At 45.7% G+C, this 13,172-nt stretch overlaps 1 protein-coding gene across 3 annotated transcripts in view; it reads right to left on the reverse strand.

Annotated features, from left to right (window-relative positions):
- SH3RF3 (SH3 domain containing ring finger 3) overlaps nt 1–12,456 on the reverse strand; it is a 572,673-nt gene extending 560,217 nt beyond the window's left edge. For all 3 annotated transcript variants that reach the window (XM_056556016.1, XM_056556015.1, XM_056556017.1), the window contains exon 1: nt 11,506–12,456. In XM_056556016.1, the coding sequence (XP_056411991.1) occupies nt 11,506–12,018 (513 nt within the window). In that variant the 5' untranslated portion in view covers nt 12,019–12,456. The remainder of the gene's footprint in view (nt 1–11,505) is intronic.
- Between the last annotated feature and the right edge of the window lie 716 nt (nt 12,457–13,172).

The following is a 13,172-nucleotide window of genomic DNA, read 5'->3' on the forward strand; positions in this document are numbered from 1 at the left end:
TTAAAAATAAATATTGGGGTGAAAATTACAGAAGAATGGGGAGATCACTGTCACACACAGGTACAGACACTATATTATGAACTACACTAACTTTACAGACCCTGTAGCATAGTCAAATAAAAAAAAATCCTGGAATACCGCTTTAAAGTAAACTGATACACAGTAGATTTGTTGCAGAAATCTGTATATGGGGTTGTTTCTGCAGTAAGTATATGGATTCCTACTCATTTCTGCAACAGATCTGCCATGTGTGAATGTGCCCTTAGGGTACGTTCACACAAATGGATCCCCAGCGCTTTTTACACTGCGGATCCGCCACTGAAGGACCACTGTATGCTGCCTTTACAGGTGTCGCTACGAGTAGACACACTGCGATGTGCGAGTCGCCGCACACATGCGCAGTACACTCGCTACGGCTGCTCTCGGCCTAGCTCAGATTGCAGGGGGAGCGGTGGCGATGTGTGCGAGTACACCGTGCATGCGCGAAAACTCGCACATCGCAGCAGTGTGTCTGCTAGTAACGGCGTATTGCCGCTCCGAGCAGGCACATCTAAAGGCACCCTGTAGGGTTCCTTCAGCTGTGGATCCACTAGTCTGAACGTACCCTTATAGCAGAAACTAACAACTTGTCTATTGATGAAAATAGAATTTTTGTACAGAAGACAATTACACATACTGTATATCAGTGTTTCCCAACCAGCGTACCCCCGGCTGTTGCAAAACTACAACACCCACCATGCCCGGACAGCCGGTAAGAGTTGTAGTTTTGCAACAGTTGTATGAACAAATATGTAAGGTAAAAACACTTGAGGTAAAGCAAAATCCTCCAGATCAGGTTTTACACATATTTCAAACGTGAAGTGGCAAAAGATGTCTATATCTATATAGATATGCACTTTAATCTCAGTTTCTATGTATGTATTTATCATATCCTTAGAAAAGTTCAATCTGGACACAGAAATCCAATAACCCTTCAATGCCACTATCTGGCGGGTCCATTATTATTTTTATTATAGTGTTTCTTTTTATAACAATACATACTGTTTAATTAGAATAAATCTTCTAACCCTGTATTTTTCTCATAATAAGCATTAACCCTTCTCTTCTGAACAGCAAAGAAATGAGGGTACAGTCATCCTCACAACGATAAAAGGCTTCAAAGTGACCTAGATCTTTAAAAAAAACATTTTCCAAAGGGGATTGCCTACTCAGACTCAATTTCCTCCTAGGAAAATGCTGAGCTCCAATCATCGGTAGTAGCCTGGAGACTGTGCACAGTCTGACTGCATGAAAAAGACATAGCTGATGAATTATCTGCACTGGCCTTTTAGCGAGAGCGTGGGGTCTTCTTGGAGTAAAGTGATCTGATACCAGGCTATTTGGATATTCTGTTTATGACTCTTCGGCTCTTTTGGTCTATTTTTTTCTTTAGGGTATCTGACAGCTCAATAAAAAGCCCTTGAACCCAGCAATTCATTAGCATGGCCTCCACAGAAGAATCGCTGAAAGAACCAAAATTACAAATTCAATCCATTCCCTACAAAAAAAAATGTTTTTTTTTTTTTTTTGCATCATACCTCTCTCCCACTATGACCATTGATTTTGATTGATAACAATGGTATAAAGAAGGTCTATACACACTCATCACACATTCATTACATCATTATAAATAATAATTACCGTATTTATCGGGGTATACCACGAACTGGCCTATAACACGCACCCTCATTTCTCCAAGGAAATTTGGGTAAGAAAGGTATTTTACCCAAATATCCTTGTTAAAATGAGGGTGTGTGTAAGTGTGTGTATACCCCGAAAAAATCTTGCCCCGGCAGTTCATGTAACTGCAGCAGCTTCTGTGGCCGCCGCCCGATTCCCTCCCCATCCCCGGCTTTCATATTTACCTGTCCAGGGGCATGCTCCTGTAGGCTCCAATAGCATCCTGCGCAGTCGCTGTGAGCTGCGCAATGACGAGTGACGCTGCGTTGAGAACGTTACCAGCCAATACAGGATGGCGCCGGAGCCTGCAGGAGCCTGCCCCTGGACAAATAAATAAATAAAATGAAAGCCAGGGATGGGGAGGGAATCGGGTGGTGGCCGCAGGACTCTGGCCCCGCAGAAGCTGCTGCAGTTACATAATTTAATGTGCGGCTATGTTTCTCTATATGTGTTGTACAAGTCTCTCCCTTCTCTCCATGGACAGCACTCCACTCCACCCATTCGGCCCAGGTGTTTTTAATTAGCAGGAGACGGCATAAGGGTCTCCTCCTAACATTCTCCCAGCCCTCTGGGAGGAAGCACATGCTAAGTGTTCACACTGGTGTGGTGCTCTCTGGCGGCCATTGTTTCTGTGATACTTTGTCTGTGGGGTGGTGCAGCCCAGGGCCAGGGCTTGGTCGGGCAGCAGTGGGGCTTCCTTGCCACTGGTTCGTTCCCCCTGAGGGCATGGTGTCTCAGAGGTGGTGGTCGCCGCCCGGTGCTATGCCAGTGTTAGGTTAGGGACCCACTCTGACTAGGTGGCCTTGACGTGGTGAGTGGCCTTGTACTTTTTTATTAAAATGTATACTAACAACCTGTTAGTTTTTTTTAATTATGCTGAGAAGCAAGTCGATCAAAACACAAATGGTGGATGTGCAGCTATGTTTCTCTACTTGTTTGTGTTGTTACATAATATAAAGTGGCCGCTTTAAATCATTGAACCGCATCGGCTTTTGCGGGGCCAGAAAGAGTTTATTGGCGTATACGATGCAGATAGACTTTATACAAAAAATTTTAGCTCACAAAAATTTGCGTTATATGCCGATAAATACGGTAATATCAAGTAAAGTTTAATTCCTAGAAGACTATAGCTGCTAGGTACTTGTGATAAATCCTATTTTTGACCCTGGATTTTATGGAATGAAAGGAATAATTGGTATTGGGGCTGCACTTTTTGCATCCTGGGCCACACCAGGTTTTTGGATGGGTCCAGATCAGCAAAGGTGCTGAAGACAGCTGGATTTTAAAAACAAGCTGAAAGTTAGTCTGCTTAGAAAGGCTGAGAGGAACCTGACCCTCAGATGGGAACTGTTCACCGGAAGGCTGCAGCCTCAAAAAAGACTTTTTGACAATTGCCAGTTGTGTGAGGTAACACGTTTAATGTTGGCCATAAGTAAGCTACCTGTATAGTGAGGGTAAGCAAAATAGTTTAGTTAGGGCTGGAAAGCAGGTTTGGTTTTGTGCCAATGTAAACGCGGCTGTATTTTGTGTTAGAAAATAAAGAGCAGGAAAAGCCCGGCATTTGAACTGTGTCACTGTCTCTGACTGCTGTTTACTGCAATGTGCCCAACTCTTCAAAGCTAAACTCTCACAATACATGTAGCCATGCTAAATACCTGATTTCTACAATTCTAGCTACAAGTGTTGGGTTCTCCAGGTCACCATTACAACATAAAATAAACATGTGTTGGTGTTATGTGCTGTATTGCTGGTATGGGATTATGGTGCACACATTTTAAAATAACCACGTAATCTCAGGTTGTAAGTAAAGAACAGGCAGCTGTAGGGAAAAAAGCCTGTAGTGTTCTGACATATTTTACTGTGTCTATTCAGGTGCGTGGCTTGGGTAAAAGCTTGACGTACTAAACATCTGCTGTTAGCTGGGCTTACACTCAATTTCCAGCAGAATTTCTAGTCCCTTTGGTTGGTGAAGTAACATAGTTGAGTTATTTATATACAAAATCTACGTTATCTTGTTTGTTACATCTGATGTTTTGTAGCAAATAATCGAATATTCTAAAGTAACATTGTTTGCTCAATCTTTAAGTAACACTTGTAGGGTATTCCAATGTAGGGAGCTACAGTCACAGTTGTCACCTGGATGTGCCTCAGAAGAACTGCTACTGACTAGTAATATTTGTTTATAGTGACTTACACTCCTAAACGCTACATATAAGGAAAGCTAGAGGTACACAAAATGTGGGTGAAGTCATAAAGTCAATAATGTCACCAGCGAGCAAATTATGGTCCCGACATCCCCAGCAGTGGAATAGCCGCAGTGCCGAACGGATAAATTCTGTGTTCTCTAAAAACATAAGTATAAAGGAAAGCCACACAACTAAAAAGCATATATTAATCCACAAATAGGACCTATCCCAATTTTAGACTACAAAAAAAGGTGTCAAAAGCTGTAAAAATGCAATGTCTGGACAAGGCTATACTGACCAATAAGAGCTACAGATATGTGATGGAAGGGACCATAGAAAAAGCTTTATACTTATCAGAGAGAAACTGCTGGAACTGAAGAAAAGAAAGGCCAAACCTTCCCATGGAAACTTACACTCAGCTAATGTGTGATGTATAGTAATGTCTACTATAATATCAGTAGTATAAGGGAATGATGCTAAGTGGCAGAGTGGGGATTTACTGCCTTTTTTAAGAAAACTGTGTAAGGGCAGAAAAATAATAATAATAATAACTGTACTTACCCCTCACTACTTCAGCTCTGCCTCCACTACTCCACTACTAAGCATGTGTCAACCACACTTTATGCATGTAGTGCACAAGGCCCTTGAGGACAATGATAGGCTGTAGTCACATGCACAATGTATGCGGACCTCATTGCAGTCCTTCCATTGGAGCAGCAGTGGTGAGCTGAGGAATGAGTACAGGTTTTTTTTTTTATCGTTTACTCAATTTACTGCCCATATGCAATGATTTAAAGGGGCTGAAAAAGCCCATTAAATTATTGGTTTTTAATCTTCATGAAATGCAGTCAAGTTGCACGTTGCAAGTTGTACACGTTGCAGCTTTCGGAAATATTGTTTTAAGCTTTCACCAGGTTAGACCCCTTTACCTTTAGCCAGTCAGAATAAATGGGTTGCACTCGTAAAAATTTCCAGAGTTTGAGCCTTCTCAGCACATGTGACCCAGATGACCAGGCTGGTTTAAGTAGCATAAGACATGGCTATTTAAAGGGGTACTCCGGTGCTTAGACATCTTATCCCCTATCCAAAGGATAGGGAATAAGATGCCTGATCGCGGGAGTCCCGCCGCTGGAGACCCCCATGATCTTGCATGCGGCCCCCCGTTTGTAATCAGTCCCCGGAGCGTGCTACGGGACGGATTACCGGCGACTACAGGGCGGGCGGCGTGAGACGTCACGCCCCCGCCCCCGTGTGATGTCACGCTCCGCCCCTCAATGCAAGCCTGAATATCTGAATATCAAGCGTGATAGCTGTCACGCCTCCTCCCGTAGGCTTGCATTGAGGGGCGGAGTGTGACATCACACGGGGGCGGGGGGGTGACATCACACGCCGCCTGCCCTGTAGTCGCCAGTAATCAGTCCCGGAGCGAACACGCTCCGGGGACTGATTACAAACGGGGTGCCGCGTGCAAGATCCCGGGGGTCCCCAGCGGCGGGACTCCCGCGATCAGGCATCTTATCCCCTATCCTTTGGCTAGGGGATAAGATGTCTAAGCACCGGAGAACCCATTTAAAGAACAAATTGCACAAAATAGAAAAAGATGTTGGCACTGCTGACCTTAAACTGGGTGCCACTTACCTGGACTTATTCGCACAGAGTATATGCAACACAGTTTCTTAATACACTGGTCAAAAAAATAAAGGGAACACTTAACACAATGTAACTCTAAGTCAATCCCACTTCTGTGAAATCACACTGTCCACTCAGGAACAACACTGATTGACAATCAATTTCACATGCTGTTGTGCAAATGGAACAGACAACAGGTGGAAATGATAAGCAATTAGCAACACACCCCCAATAAAGGAGTGGTTCTCAGTACCTATACTTCCTGGCTGATGTTTTGGTCACTTTTGAATGCTGGCGGTGCTTTCACTCTAGTGGTAGCATGAGATGGAGTCTACAACGCACACAAGTGGCTCAGGTAGTGCAGCTCATCCAGGATGGCAAATCAATGCGAGCTGTGGCAAGAAGGTTTGCTGTGTCTGTCAGGGTAGTATCCAGAGCATGGAAGTGCTAACAGAAGACAGGCCAGTACATCAGGAGATGTGGAGGAGGCCGTAGGAGGGCAACAACCCAGCAGCAGGACCGCTACCTCTGCCTTTGTGCAAGGAGGAGCAGAAGGAGCACTGCCAGAGCCCTGAATAATGACCTCCAGCAGGCCACAAATGTGCATGTGTCCACTCAAACTGTCAGAAACAGACTCCATGAGGGTAATAAGAGGGCCTGACGTCCACAGGTGGGGGTTGTGCTTACATTTGCCAGAGAACACCAAGATTGGCAAATTCACCACTGGCGCCCTGTGCTCTTCACAGATGAAAGCAGGTTCACACTGTGCACATGTGACAGATGTGACTAAGTCTGGAGAAGCCCTGGAGAACGTTCTGCTGCCTGCAACATCCTCCAGCATGACCGGATTGGTGGTGGGTCAGTAATGGTGTGGGGTGGCATTTCTTTGGGGGGCCGCACAGCCATCCATGTGCTTGCCAGAGGTAGCCTGACTGCCATTAGGTACCGAGATGAGATCCTCAGACCCCTTGTGAGACCATGTGCAGTTGGCCCTGGATTCCTCCTAATGCAAGGCAATGCTAGACCTCATGTGGCTGAAGTGTGTCAGCAGTTCCTGCAAGAGGAAGGCATTGATGCTATGGACTGTCCCGCCTGTTCCCCCAGACCTGAATCCAATTGAGCACATCTGGGACATCATGTCTCTCTCTATCCACCAATGCCACGTTGCACCACAGACTGTCCAGGAGTTGGCGGATGCTTTAATCCAGGTCTGGGAGGACATCCCTAAGAAGACTATCCGCCACCTCATTTGGAGCATGCCCAGGCATTGTAGGGAGGTCATACGGGCACGTGGAGGCCACACACACTACTGAGCCTCATTTTGACTTGTTTTAAGGACATTACATCAAAGTTGGATCAGCCTGTAGTGTGGTTTTCTACTTTGATTTTGAGTGTGACTCCATATCCAGATCTCCATGGGTTGATAAATTTGATTTCCATTGATCATTTTTGTGTGATTTTGTTGTCAGCACATTCAACTATGTAAAGACGAAAGTATTTCATACGATTAGTTCATTCATTCAGATCAAAGTGCACCCTTTATTTTTTTGAGCAGTGTACATAAAGCGTCAAAGGCGGAACTCTGCCCATAAATCTAGAGGATATCCAACTTCAGAATAATTAGGTACAGAAAAGGCGGCATTCACCACTTATTTGCTGGCATGAGTTATTCTAACGATAACTTCTTACAGGAGTACATGCAGGTGCATCCAAAATAGTAAGCAACAATTGTTTTGTGCTATGAGCATAACAATTGTTGCTTACTATTCTGGATGCACCTGCATGTACTCCTGTAAGAAGTTATCCTTGGAATAAAGCGTGCCAGCAAATAAGTGGTGGGTGCCGCCTTTTATGTACCTATTAATGCCATTCAAAGACCTATGCACCCATAGACGTACACTTACAACTTTGTTACAAAGAAAAGCACAGAGTTGTAAAGATCTCCCTGTCCTTGCTCATATCTCCCCTATAAAAAGCTACTTGTAGGACATAGTCACCATAGTCACAGTATTAACAGCTATTTTCTTTTATGATAGAAAACACCTCTAGTGTCAGCTATCGTAATTGACAATTGAAGTTTTAAATGCCATAAAGATGTTACATGAAACTTTATGAGCGCATTATTATGGGAGAACTATCAAACAAGTATGGAGATACCAGTCAGTCATTTGGGTTTCTTCCTATTCTTTCTAGGCAACGAAGATGTAAGGATTTACCAATGACCCTTTATAATAGGTCTCTTCTGTAACACTGATCGTGAGGGGCAAGTGCCCAAATTTATATGTACTGAATTCCCACCCAAAGACTAATTTAACTTGCTAGTCCTACATTGGCTCAGCGCTTTACTCCTGGTTGGATATTATTTCTGGTTTAACTTCAGTGTTGCAGACCATAGAGGAGACTACAGCAAAATACCCAACAAGAAGATTTTCTCTTTCCACATCTTCTCCATCAGGCCCAGACATCCAGGACCTTTTTTTCAAGTAACTACTCATTTTGAAGTTTGCTACCCAGACATCTTAGGTGCCTCACTTTCCTATAATTTGCCCAACCTTCTTAACATTATCTCTCCATCGAGGTGTCCTAACAGTGTCATCCAGCTGTTATCAGTAATACTGTGCCCACTGTGCTGCTCAGTGTCCCTTACTGTAATTTGGTGCCACACAGTGATCCTAAAAAAATTGTTGACATCAGTCAATATTAATTGCTACATAATGTCATAAAAATAGTACCACACACACAATGCCTCCCAAAATAACTGAGCTCTGTAATTCCCGCCACCCACACTGACCCATAAAATATGTTAACGGATACTGCCCAACATGAATTGAAGCCGCATACAATGCCTATATCCATAATGGTGCCAAGAAGATGTGCCCTGACAGTAAAAAGTGGCCCCAACAAAAAGTGGGTGAAGAAGATGATGTCTGTAATAGTGTCACAATCTGCCAATTTTGCCCTCATTCAGTAAACATGCCCACACAGTACCCACATAGCACTAAGCAGATAGTTCCCCTAACAGCGATAGTTCCCACAAAATAATGGTGCCAATCAGAAAAAACTCATAGCAGCTAGATGCCTCCCCCCCCCCCCCCCGACAGTAATAGCCCAAAATAAATGTGCCAGTAAGAGTTCTCCTATAGTGCTAAGCAAAGTGTCCCTAACAGTAATAGTGCTCACAATTATGGACATTTATCAACGGGTTTAGTCAGGTTTTCTTTACTATAATTGTCGCAAAATTGACGCAACTGTGACTACGCGATTTTCCGTGCAACATTTTGACTGGAAAGCGAGAAAAGCAAGTTTTCCAAAAATTAACTACGTAGTAATAATTTTAAAATGGATTACGGGTAGTCAGGTATTTATTAACTGCGACAGTCGCAATTGCGCAAAAAAAAGTCACAACAGGGTTAAAAACTGACTAAATTTACTCCAGCTCAAACATGGAGCAGAAAAAGCTACTACCAAAGTAAAAAAGGAAAAATTGCTTACGTGAAAGAAAATTATCAACAGGCTGAAACCAGTTGATAAATAAGTCACACATAAGCAAAAAAAAAGTAAGGAAAAAATTACTAAAAAAAAAGAATACATAAGCAAACATTGATAAATGTCCCTCAATGTCCTCAAATTATCTGTGCCAAGAATATGTCTTCCACAGTGTCCACAACATCAGAATACCCCAATAGAGGAAAGCAGCAGGGGCGGACATATTGCCTGTGTAGCCGGTTCAGATGCACAGGGGCCCAGCATGTGAGGGGGCCCGCCGCCCTTCGCTGCCCCGCCGGCACTGCTCACTGTTCTAAAGTGGCCACGGAGCATAATAGTGCTGCGGGCACTTTAGACAGTGAGTCTGCAACCTGCCAACCGGGTCTACCAAGGGGCATCGTGCAAGTGACGTACCTCCGAAGAAACACGCAGGAGGACGTCAGTGACGTCAATTGTCAGGCCGCTGCCGGAGAGGAGAAGCGCAGCGCAGGCCAGGTAAGTGTGTCTATGTGTGTGTGTGTGTGTGTGTCTGTGTTGGGGGGGGGGGTTATGCTACCTAATGTGGGGAAACTGCTTCCTAATGTGGGGAATCGATGCTACCTAATGTGGGGAATCTATGCTACCTAATGTGGGGAAACTGCTACCTAATGTGGGGAATCTATGCTACCTAATGTGAGGAAACTATGCTACCTAATGTGGGTAAACTATGCTACCTAATGTGGGTAAACTATGCAAACTAATGTGGGGAATCTAAGCTACCTAATGTGGGGAAACTACGATACCTAATGTGGGGAAACTGCTACCTAATGTGGGGAATTTATGCTACCTAATGTGAGGAAACTGCTACCTAATGTGGGGAATTTATGCTACCTAATGTGGGGAAACTTCTACCTAATGTGGGGAATCTATACTACCTAATGTGGGGAAACTATGCTACCTAATGTGGGGAAACTGCTACCTAATGTGGGGAAACTATGCTACCTAATGTGGGGAAACTGCTGCCTAAATAATGCTGCAGATTAATGTGAGTTGCAGTCACATTCTTTGCACAGGGGCCCTCAGCTGTCTGTGTCCGCCCCTGGAAAGCAGCATGGCCGAATGGTAACAGTGCTCAACATTTCCCCCATACTATCTTTGAACCATTTCTACTTAGAGCCCCCAAAATTTATAGTGCTCTACATGTGCCCCTGACACTAATAACGCCCAAAGCAGAGTTGAAAGTGATGCTCACTACAGATCTAGGGCACTAGACAAACAAATCACGGACAGGGCATATGCCCCAGATGTCTGGTGCAACCAACACTTTTCGCTTGTACCCCAAAAAATGCTTTACATGAAGAAGGTTCTTGCTCCCTGGAAAACCTTTTAAGTCTTATCAGCCCCTAGATCTCCATAGCTTAACATAAGGTAGGTCTGTATATAGGACTATAGATGACGACATCTAAATAAAACCATCTCTTTAGACAGGTCAACAATCTATGTTAAAGTTTCACTTCAATTAAAGGCCAACGCATTTAGGAATTTATATGTCTGGCAAAAGCCCTGAGCCAAGAAGTACATACCAGAAGATAACCATACAACGTTACAGGCAACATCTAATACCGCTATATCACAGCATGTAAAAAGAAATGCATAACAAATGAAGCTCAGTATGATTCCATTCAACACATCATAGGAAAAATACACAAATGTTCTTCTATTTCTTACTTCAACTCTGACAAACTTTGTGATAGGACACATCAGGGATCCAGGCTGCATTTCAGGTAGGATAGGGTTAATCGTTCTATGATGTAATGTGAAATAATGGCCTCTTAAATATTTTATAGTGAGATGCCACTATGGCAGATGTGTACGCCGGCCATAATGACCTCCGGAGAAGACGCAGCCCGTCGCTTGGCCTTTCATGTCATATGTCGATGCCACTCGTAAGGGGGTTGTCTGCCTAGTGACATCATGGCACAGCTGAACTAGATGCTCTAGGACAGTGGTCTCCAAACTGTGGACCTCCAGCTGTGGAAAAACTACAATGCCCAGCATGCCCGGACAGCCTTTGGCTGTCCGGGCATGCTGGGCATTGTAGTTTTGCAACAGCTGGAGGTCCACAGTTTGGAGACCACTTCTCTAGGAACACATCTTACTGTAGCTGACTGGTAGTGGTACTGATCATCCACCATATGGTAACCTTATCATTCAATTGATAGCAGAAAGATGGCACAGCACTATCTTACTACCATAGCTTTCACATGGCACATAGTTATGCCCTGTGACATGCCCAGTGGGTAACACCATGGCAGGGCGCTGTATTCTCCTACTTGATAAAGCTGATGCAGCCTGGCACCACTCAGGTGCAGGAATGAAGCCCATGAAGATGCCAGTACAGGCATGGGTACAGTCCAAAAACCAAGTCCAATACCAGCAGTACATGTGCCAACAGCCGGTACCCAAACCAAGTAAGATCAGAAACACGTGAGCAGCTGGCACATACCTTAGCTAGAAGGAGGGCATTTTGGCTGGCAGCAGCCAGTTCCCTCAGGTTGGGAGTGCAGGGAGTCCCAGCGGTCCCTCCAGTGGCAGAACATCCCGGGCTATGGTTGTTGCTGTTGTTGCTGCCCGCACAGTGATGCCCACCTGCAGTGGGGCTCCCAGTGGGGCTATTTCGGGGTCTCTGCCGGATACCATCCAGAAGTCGGACAAGCAGGATATTGGCGGGTAAATCATCCACCCCACACTCCACCAGGATGCGGCACTCCGGGCAGCGCAGCTCGTTCCTAGAGCTGACAATGCTCTGCAGGCAGCGGCGGCAGAAGGTGTGCTGGCACGGGAGTACCCGGGCAGTGGTGTCCAGCCTCTCCAGGCACACGGAGCACTCCAGCAGATCCAGCAGCGAAGACTCGTCCATGTCTGCCCCTTCTCTCCTACCACCCCTCTCCTCCTCTTCCCCCTTAGAAGGCTTCTGTGGTCCCTTAGAGGTGCACAGCCAGGATGCCCCCAGGAGCATCTAGAACAGCCGGCGGGGGCACAAGCCAAGCAGTGAAATGACAAGAGGGCAGCAGCCCTGGGCTCTAGAGGGTGGCACTGTAATACCTCACATGGGCCACTGAACTTCCTTCCCTTTCATAGAAGCACAAAGCAGCCCCTCATTCTTCTTCACACCTCGGTGCCAGCCTGGAAGTTCATGTCACAAGGAGCCCATGCAGGCTGGTAGTAATCCTCAGCAGGGCATGTGCCGGGGGAAGCAGGCAGCCAGCATTGTGGTGGGTTCTTGTGGTGACCTGTCCCTCATCCCCTCCTCTGCTCCTCCACACTGCAGCTCCATAGCGAGCTGTGTAACCTGATCACACTCCGCCAGCCTCTGAAGGGAGGAGGAGCCGCCTGTCACTGGATGTGTGTGCCCCTCACCAGAGGCAGCCTGGGCGAGCCATTGCCAAACACCAAGCCAGGGGGCCAGATGTTTCTCCTCTGCTAAGCAGGGGGACTAGTGCCAGCTTAGAAGTGTGGAGGCATGACAAGCACATGAGGCTGGGCATGGCTCACAGCAATGCAGGAGCTGGTACCTCTCACTATATCAGTGTTTCCCAAACAGGCGTGTCTCCAGCTGTTGAAAAACTACAACTTCCAGCATGCCCAGACAGTCTTTGATGCAGAAACAGGCTCCATAGGTACCTCACAGCATGCACTATATCAGTGTTCCCGAACCAGGTGTTCCTCCATTGTAAAACTACAAAACCCATGATGCTTGGACAGCATTTGGTGCAGAAGCTGGGTCCACTGGTACCTCACAGCACTTTATTAGTGATTCCCAACCAGGGTGCTTCCAGTTGTTGCAGAACTACAACTACCAGCATGCTTGGACAGCCTTTGGCGCAGAAGGTGGCTCCACTGGTACCTCACAGCATGCACTATACCAGTGGTCTCCAACCTGCAGACCTCCAGATGTTGCAAAACTACAACTCCCAGCATGCCCGGACAGCCAACGGCTGTCCGGGCATGCTGGGAGCTGTAGTTTTGCAACATCTGGAGGTCCGGAGGTAGGAAACCACTGCACTATACCTTTATTTCCAAACCAACTGTGCCTTTAGCTGTTGCAAAACTACAACTCCCAGCATGCCCAGACAGCCTTTGGTGCAGAAGCTGGCTCCACAGGTACCTCTC

The sequence above is a fragment of the Hyla sarda genome, chromosome 2, assembly GCF_029499605.1.
Source record: "Hyla sarda isolate aHylSar1 chromosome 2, aHylSar1.hap1, whole genome shotgun sequence".
NCBI lineage: Eukaryota > Metazoa > Chordata > Amphibia > Anura > Hylidae > Hyla > Hyla sarda.